General features: G+C 34.2%; 1 protein-coding gene across 1 annotated transcript; it reads right to left on the reverse strand.

Annotated features, from left to right (window-relative positions):
- Positions 1-632: 632 nt before the first annotated feature.
- LOC120141150 (abscisic acid receptor PYL9-like) lies at positions 633-1,607 on the reverse strand. The gene is made up of 3 exons (XM_039156081.1): positions 1,423-1,607; positions 1,022-1,237; positions 633-901 (listed from the first exon to the last, which is right to left on the reverse strand). Exons 1-3 carry the CDS (start codon positions 1,546-1,548, stop codon positions 683-685), a joined length of 561 nt encoding a protein of 186 aa, XP_039012012.1. The 5' UTR covers positions 1,549-1,607; the 3' UTR covers positions 633-682.
- Positions 1,608-8,580: the final 6,973 nt, after the last annotated feature.

Below are 8,580 nucleotides of genomic sequence, written 5' to 3' on the forward strand. Positions count from 1 at the left end.
GTTTGTTTAAACTCAGATCTCATGAGAATAACATTATCTTTTACTTCTTAGTCCACTTAATGAGTTTAAATTAGAGTTTAATTGTTACGTTATTAGAATTCTAATTTATTTAATTTTAAAATTGATAATAATTGAATACATATTTTATCCCATTCGACAAAAAATAAGGAAAAGAAAACCAAGGAAATTTGGGATCCTTTCCTTTGTTTGGAATAAGATCAGCTTACTGGTTTCTGCAACTGTATATGACAGAAAAAGCGACCCCCTCTTTGGTGCATTTGCTTAGTGTTCCCGCTCTCTCTGCACTCAAATTCAGCAGCTGAGAACTGAACAAATATATACTTAAATTAAAGGAGAAGAGCCACACCTTAATGATTTACCCAAACAAGAAGAAAAAGAAACACACCAATATGTACAGAACAAAGGCAAAAGAGCAGAACTATTACTTAAAATGGTTCTCCAAATCCATCACGCAGGTTGCATCAACGGTCCGGAAATAAAAGCCTCCATTCTTATCTCACATAAACATTTACATATGTTACACCATAATAACGTGCATTGCCACAACTGGACAAAACCCAGATTACCATGAACATTAACAGTGGAAAACAAAACTTAGCGTTGCGGGGAAACCCTGAACCAGATTAAATAGCTAGTGGTCATCAAAATTCAGCCTTATGAACTAGAATCGGTTGAAAGGCTGTGTTTGGTCCGGCACGGGGATCCTCTCCGAAACATTGGCTAACGACTTGAGATTACATCGGATAAGAACCTTCACGAAGTAACAAGTTTCGTCCTTCGTGTTCCCTTCCGGCACGTCAACGACAAATGATTCGATCACAATTGTCCCTGCCCTTCCTTCGATAACCTCTGGATGGACCGTTATGATTGAAGAATAATTCTGGCCCCCCCCCCCAAAAAAAATCCAGTCAACAAAATTCCTACCTTTTGCTTTTCTTATTATTCTTTAAGTTAAAACAAAATCAAATTAAGGAGAAAGAATCATTCTTATTTGTTTTACCTTGAGACGGTGGTCGCCGCCGACGATTTTGATGCCGAGAATGTGCTCTTCGTCATCGAGAAGCTCTAATCGTTCGGTGCTTGTGGTGGCCGGAAGGCCGGATTTAACGTTGACTTCTCTAAGACTACCGATTCCGAGGTCCCCTTTCATTATACACCTGCTTACGAACGGCTTGTACTTCTGCGGCTGATCAAACCGCCTTACCAACGACCACACCTTTCATAATTTAATCAAATCCATAACCACTGTTATTTGTTGCAATAAAAATATTAAAATTCAAAATAAGAAACTAAAAACAGTACTGCAGTAGGTTCTTCTCCTTTTCTTTTTACAGTTCAAAAAGAAGAGGAAGACAAGGAATGACAGACGGGAGAGAGAGAGAGAGAAGAAGAAGAAGTTACGAGATTAACAGGAGCTTTGACATGTTTGACAAGAGCAGAGGAGCACTGGTCGTCTCTGATATCGTGCCTGTGGTGTCTCCGTATGTACTGCGCCTCCATCATATCGTAAGCATCGCCAGCGTTCATTTCTTTTCTGATTCGATATATCTGATGAATGAACAGATTCCGATTGCGTCGCTAACTGGAGAGAAAGGTGTTGGAAGATAGTAGGTTTTAGTTACAAGGTTTTTTTAGGTTTGGTTTTGTCTTCTCTTAACTAGGCTCAGAGCTTTCCCATCTGGGTCCACTTCCTTCTCAAATTGGCCTTATCCGCTTCCCTTGCTATTGAAGGTAAGATATGTGGTTTCCTTCAAAAAAAAAAAAGGTAAGATATGTGGTTGCTACCGATCCCGAACTGAAACTTAATTCCTAGATATATTCCCTTTCAATTAATAATATCTTGTTTTCCTAGGAGTTCCATTCCAATGTCTTTAATCAATAAATATCTCAAATGCCTAGCGTTACAACATATCTCAGTTCATTTTTATTTTTTTAAGCTTCGCACTTGCTCATACTAGAATCTCCAACCTCCTTTTCTTTTATTAAATTTTAAATATTCCAAAATTTCATTTTTGAATATATATTATTCATTAATAACCGTTTAAATTACATATTTTAGATTTTTTCCCTTCTTTTCTCTAGAGTTTTATTGGATAGCTAACAAGTGAGTACATGTAGCAATAGTAGAAGGACACGTTTCTAAAACTTTGAAAAAGTGTCATGGGAACCAATGATTCATCAATTTTGTTATTTTGTTTCCAACTAAGTAATGAGTGTAACCCCTCAAACCGATACAGATAACTCGATTCGATCTGGAGTGTCACATTAAGGTCACCTGAGCAACCCACTGTAAAAATAGCAGAAAATTTAAAACTTTTATTAAAACATGTAACTTATAAAATGATTTATCAGTATGCAGAAATAATATAGATTTTCAGACTCGTATATAAAACAAAATACAATTACATGCCCTCTAATCACATGTATCATACTCTGAAAACAACGCCGAAAGAGCTCCCTTACTGATGTCGATAGCTGTACTGGTACAATTCTTTTAACCTGCAATGTTGAGTAATAGAGTGAGCTTCGGAAAGCTCAGTAATACAGAACTACCAGATGATGCTACATGACATGCAGATAAATGGGAAGCCATAATTTCCTTATTGAATCATACGTATACCAGTGGGCGAAATAATCTAGGGTTCCCTTAGAAGTTCATCGAGTAGAAGCCATGAATCTCAGTTCATAAGAAACCTTTCATAATATCACGTTTTCATGAGGTCAAATAGGATGCCTAGTGTGTTCCATCAGTACGATAAAACCATAATAGGTACACTAATCAAATGATAGTTCAGTAAAATCCCATAAACCATACTATAGTGAAGCTTTTTAAACTCGTATTTTAAAACCATCTTACAAAGAGTTAACCTAAGGGAACATCTTAGGGCCTGAGAGCCTACCCAAGATAGATTTCGGGGCTATGGGGCCTACCTAAGAACACATCTTAGGGTCGTAGGGCCTACCCGAGAATGATCTCAGGGCCGCAGAGCCTACCTAAGAGTCACATTAGGTCCATAAAAATTTTCCAGCTTGATCAGAGCTGTACTTTACAAATCTGTATCTCCAAGATACAGTTTATACAATGATACAAATCCATAAGCCATCACCGTTAAGTCGGTGCATCCATAAAACAGTAACCATAGATTTCAGTGTATCACATGTTAAAACAATAAAACAATTTTTCAAAATATAAAGAACATACTAGAGAATCCAAATATTTTTCAGATGCATTTTGTAGTTATCAATATGGATAACATGAACTTGTGCAATCTGATCGGATTCCAATAATAAGATCTTATTGAAGAGAATCGGTTTCTAACTGATCTAATCAGACATTTCAGATTGATACTTTAGAATTCCACTAAGTTTCCATGTGCATCAGGAAAACATTCAGGAACCTTTATACATAATAATTCTAAATTCAGATTTATCACGAGTGATTAAATTACCCAAACAATCAGAGGTATTCAGGAATATACTTTGAATTCATAGGATTTCAGCCCAATTGAACCAAATGAGGTATTTAGAATCTTTTCCTTCTGCGTTACTTGCGTTTTCAAACATCATTTGGTGTCTCCTCACTCATGAAATGATGCTTGAAATGACATTGTTTGCCAAACGGTTCAGAAAAATGATGAGACCTTACCGAGGAAGAAAATTCAAACGAAATGAAGGCCTCAAAAATGAACCAAAAGAGAAAGACCCTATCATTTGCTATGAATGCAAAAAACATGGGCATGTCAAATATGATTGCCCATAATTAAAAAGAAAGGGTCAATCAAAAAATAAGCACAAGGCTCATGTGGCTACATGGAACGATGAAGAGGGTTCTGATGAAGATGAACAAGAAGTAGCAAACTTGTGCTTGATGGCATTCGGGGAAGATTCTAAGGTAACCTCTAACTCATCTGAATTTGATGATTTATCTTATGATGAGCTATTAGAGGAATATAATGGGTTGGCTTCGGATTATGAGAAATTGTTTTTAAAATATAAAAATGATGTTTCAAAATTGAAAAATGAAAATAAACTCATATCCAAAACCAATAACGATCTTGAAAGTCAAATCAAATATTTGCAAATCAAACTAGAAGAGTTTGAAAAGAAAATTTTGGATTTGCAAAATTTACTTTCAAAGGTCAATAATGATCATCAAAAGAAAATTGATGATCTTAAAGCTCCTTTTGATAAAGTTGGAACAAAATGTTTTGAAAGTGGAGAAAATTCAAAATCCAACTTTGTTAGAAAAAGTTTTAAAAACTACAATCATAGAGTCCCCGAAGAACCTCTAATGGAAAAATCATTAGAAGTATATGGGTTCCTAAAGGACTCATTACTACTAAAGATAAAGATATCCTACACAAATGGATACCTAAGGGGACTAGGATTTTGGAAACTAATGAATATTGACCCAAAAGAATTTGGGTACCAAAAATTAGAAATTAATCTATGTTTGTAGGAAAATGAGCATTGCTGCAAGGCACGGGAAACAAATTCAAACTCATGGTACCTTGATAGTGGATGCTCAAGACACATGACCGGAGACAAAAGTTGGTTCATAGAGCTTAACGCCAAAAATAGAGGAGAAGTGAATTTTGGTGATAATTCAAAAGGTCACATCGAAGGTAAAGGTAACATAGGTAATACCTTTTCCATACAAATTAAAAATGTTTTATATGTGAATGGATTAAAGCATAATCTCTTAAGTATTAGTCAATTATGTGATAAAGGATTCAATGTCATGTTTGAAACTAATGGTTGTAAAGTTATTGACATTGCATCTAATCGAATTATGCTTGTTGGTCATAGAATATGAAACATATACATGGTGCATTTAGACTCTATTGATATGACTAATTTATGCCTAGTTACTAATGAGCATGATATTTAGTTATGGTGTATCAACTAGTAGAGTATTACAATTGATCCATATAGATCTTTTTGGGCCAACTAGGACTACTAGCTTGGGTGGAAAACAATATGCATTTGTCTTGGTAGATGACTATTCTAGATATACTTCGGTTCTATTATTAATTACTAAAGATAAAGCATTAAAAAAATTCATCATGTTTTCAAAAGTAATCCAAAACGAAAAAGGTTACTCTATAACTAGTGTTAGGAGTGATCATGGAACTGAATTTAAAAATCTTGGATTTACTGATTTTTGTAATTCTAATGGTATTAGTCATAATTTTTCAGCACCTAGAACCCCTCAACAAAATGGAGTTGTTGAGAGGAAAAATCGAACTTTAGAAGAAATGGCTAGAACCATGCTCTGTGAAAACAATTTGCCAAAATATTTTTAGGCGGAAGCCACAAATACCGCTTGTTATATTATAAATCGAGTAATGATTAAGCCAATCTTAAAGAAAACTCCATATGAAATTTTCAAAAATAAAAAGCCTAACATTAGTTATTTTCATCCTTTTGGATGTAAATGTTTTGTTTTAAACAACGGTAAAGACAATCTTGGCAAATTTGATGCTAAAAGTGATGAAGGAATTTTTATGGGTTATTCCTTAAATTCTAAAACTTATCGAGTATTTAATAAAATAACTTTAGTTGTAGAAGAGTCTATACATGTTGCTTTCGATGATAATCCCCTTCCGAGGAAGGATTCTTGTTTGAATGATGATGTAGGTATTATAAATATAAATGACATTGGATATGACGTTGGAGAACCATCATCAAAAGAAGAAACGAAAGATGAGGAAACTCAAGATCCTCTCGAGAATCCACCCATTGAACAAAGGGAAGTATCTTACCCAAGAGAGTACAACTATGTCAAGGATGGTGAGATTATAGGTGATCCATCAAAAGGTGTAACAACTCGATCTTCTCTTAGAAATATTTGTAATTATGTTGCATTTATCTTATGCATAGAGCCTAAGAATATTAAAGAAGCATTAAAAGATGAACATTGGATTATGGCTATGCAAGAAGAGTTAAATCAATTTGAGAGAAGTAAAGTATGAACATTAGTTGAAAAGCCTAGTAATAAATCTACTATAGGTACTAGATGGGTGTTTAGGAATAAGCTTGATGAAAGTGGTAATATATTGAGAAACAAGGCTAGATGTAACACCCTTAACTCATATCCGACCCGAATACAAGTCTGAGGTGTCACATTGACTTTTCAAAACCTTGACTCTTATAGAAAATCCCGGGAATTTTTAAAACTTTCATTAAAATGAAATACTTTAATTTACATAAGACCATAAAATACAAAATCGATCAGAGTATTCGTAATTAACACTTATTACATGCCAACACTCTATACATAACAAGTACATACTTTGTCAATTACTTCTGATCTGATCTCTTAGTAGTATTGTTGTCTGTGCTACTTCTATTTCCACTTTTCCTGATTCTTGGTACCTACGTGTAAATCACTTACATTCTAAGTCATAGACTTAGTGAGGCAATAAATGAATATGCAACAATAAACTTATGAATGTTCATACTTACAATTGGATCATGAGATTTCAGTATGCATGTATCTATCGCACGATAACATATAATGCACATACGAAACTTACCTTCTTGTATCACTTTCACTGTAAATCGGTATTTCAATTGCATAGCCCATGTATCTTATTGAGATTAGAGGTATGTGAGTGCATTGAGGTTGTGCACTAATGCTGTCACCACAAGTCGTATCTATTCCCTCATGGGGCACCGAACCTTAGTTCAGTATTCGTCCCGTAGGACTCCTACATCCCGAAGGACTACGTCCCGAAGAACTATTATACCCTCGACTCTTGGCATGCCAATTACACCTATAATTCTCATATCGTATACTATGGGCATTATTCTTATATTTCATATGTTCATGTACTCATATCATTTCTCTTGATATCATGTATCTCATATCACTTCATATCATGTTCTCATATCACATGTCATATCACATATCATATCACATGAACATATATATATCTTATGTATGTATCACAATAATTATCATGTATGCATGTTCACAACTACTGTATTATAAAAATCAACATAGGGATTAGACTTATCACAAGTCTTATTCCATTATAATATACATATAGTATGCACTCACCTTAGCTTTGCTTTGATTCGATTCTAATCCTTTGATCGTTCTGGAATAAGCTTACTTTTAATATCTACATAATCGCACACGGATCTATATCAGTATTATAACTAATATACTCTAATTATTCACTCTTTAGACTAAGAGAAAAGTCAATTTCATCTTTTAATGAAGGTATGCATCGATGCACTATTGATGCATCAGTGCATAAAAGGTATTCGATATAGTATTATTGCTGGGATGCATCGATGCACTCCTTATGCATCGATGCACCAATTGCATTCGATTTTTTATTTTAAAAGAGTGCATTGATGCACTACCAATGCATCGATGCACATTCATACAATTTTTGGGTTTTAACCTTGATGCATCGATGCACCATGAATGTACATCGGTGCACTCTGCCCAGAATCCTCTTTTTGAACCCGAAAGTTCATTCATTTGGATTAAATACTTCATGTTTAATCCCCTTTTTCATTCTTAACTCTAGTACACATCCTTAAACCAATTTATACTCATTTATTTCATCTTAAACCTTCAAATCCTATCCTTCATATGTAATTCAAGAATTACATTAATAAATCAACATGTTTGAATTCCGTTTTTAACACTTCGTATATCTTAACTAGATTGATGACAAGTAAATATAACTTTCAATTCTAGTTATGAACTCTATTCCAAGATTTCATTTAAGAACTTCAAATCTTAAATCTCTCATAACTCAATCATCCTTTGATGTTAAGATAACTTAAGTTTTCCTTAAGCTTAGTTATCATCTAATAATCAAAACCCAATATTAAATTTAACAAGAAACTCAATAATCAGAAATCTTACCTTTGCTTTGGTTCACACGTACAAGGAAGGAAGAAGAAGAAGATAACTCTGGAAGGCTTTGATGTTCTCTTCTTTTCATCCCACTTGTACTCATATATATCCTTATCCATTCTTTAATTAATTTTCATTGCAAATGGCTCTTTTGCCCTTCCATTCCTTCTTCCTTTCAATTCAATCCTACACAATCATTTACATATAAATATTTATACTATTCATTCATTCTATTTTAATCACCAAAATCTGAAACTTTCCAATTTAGTCACTAACCCGGTATTGAGGATGTTACAACTCTCCCCCTTAAGAAAATTCATCCTCGAATTTTCATTATGCAAAGAGGTAGGGGTACTTAATCCTCATGTCCTCTTCACGTTCCCATGTTGCTTCCTCTACTTTGTGATTCCTCCACAAGACCTTAACCAATGGAATAGTCTTGTTCCTTAGTTGTTTAACTTCGTGAGCTAATATTTGAACAGGTTCTTCTCATAGTTAAATCTGGTCGGACTTCAATTTCTTCAGGAGTCACAATGTGAGATGGATCAAATCTATATTTCCTAAGCATTGAGACATGAAAAACATTGTGTATCTTTTCCATTTTAGGTGGCAAAAATAACTGATATGCTACTGATCCTACCCTCTTAGTAATCTCATAAGGTCCAATGAACAGAGGA

The sequence above is a fragment of the Hibiscus syriacus genome, unplaced genomic scaffold (genome assembly GCF_006381635.1).
Source record: "Hibiscus syriacus cultivar Baekdansim isolate YM2019G1 unplaced genomic scaffold, ASM638163v2 tig00110794_pilon, whole genome shotgun sequence".
Taxonomy (NCBI): Eukaryota; Viridiplantae; Streptophyta; class Magnoliopsida; order Malvales; family Malvaceae; genus Hibiscus; species Hibiscus syriacus.

Bases quoted from the DNA above. Each gene is read 5' to 3' on its own strand.
- LOC120141150 (XM_039156081.1), bottom strand. From the start codon at position 1,548: ATGAACGCTGGCGATGCTTACGATATGATGGAGGCGCAGTACATACGG. The intron at 1,238-1,422 runs GTAACTTCTTCT...AAATTATGAAAG, and splicing joins TCAAAGCTCCTGTTAATCTC to GTGTGGTCGTTGGTAAGGCG. The intron at 902-1,021 runs GTAAAACAAATA...GGGGGGGGCCAG, and splicing joins GCGGCGACCACCGTCTCAAG to AATTATTCTTCAATCATAAC.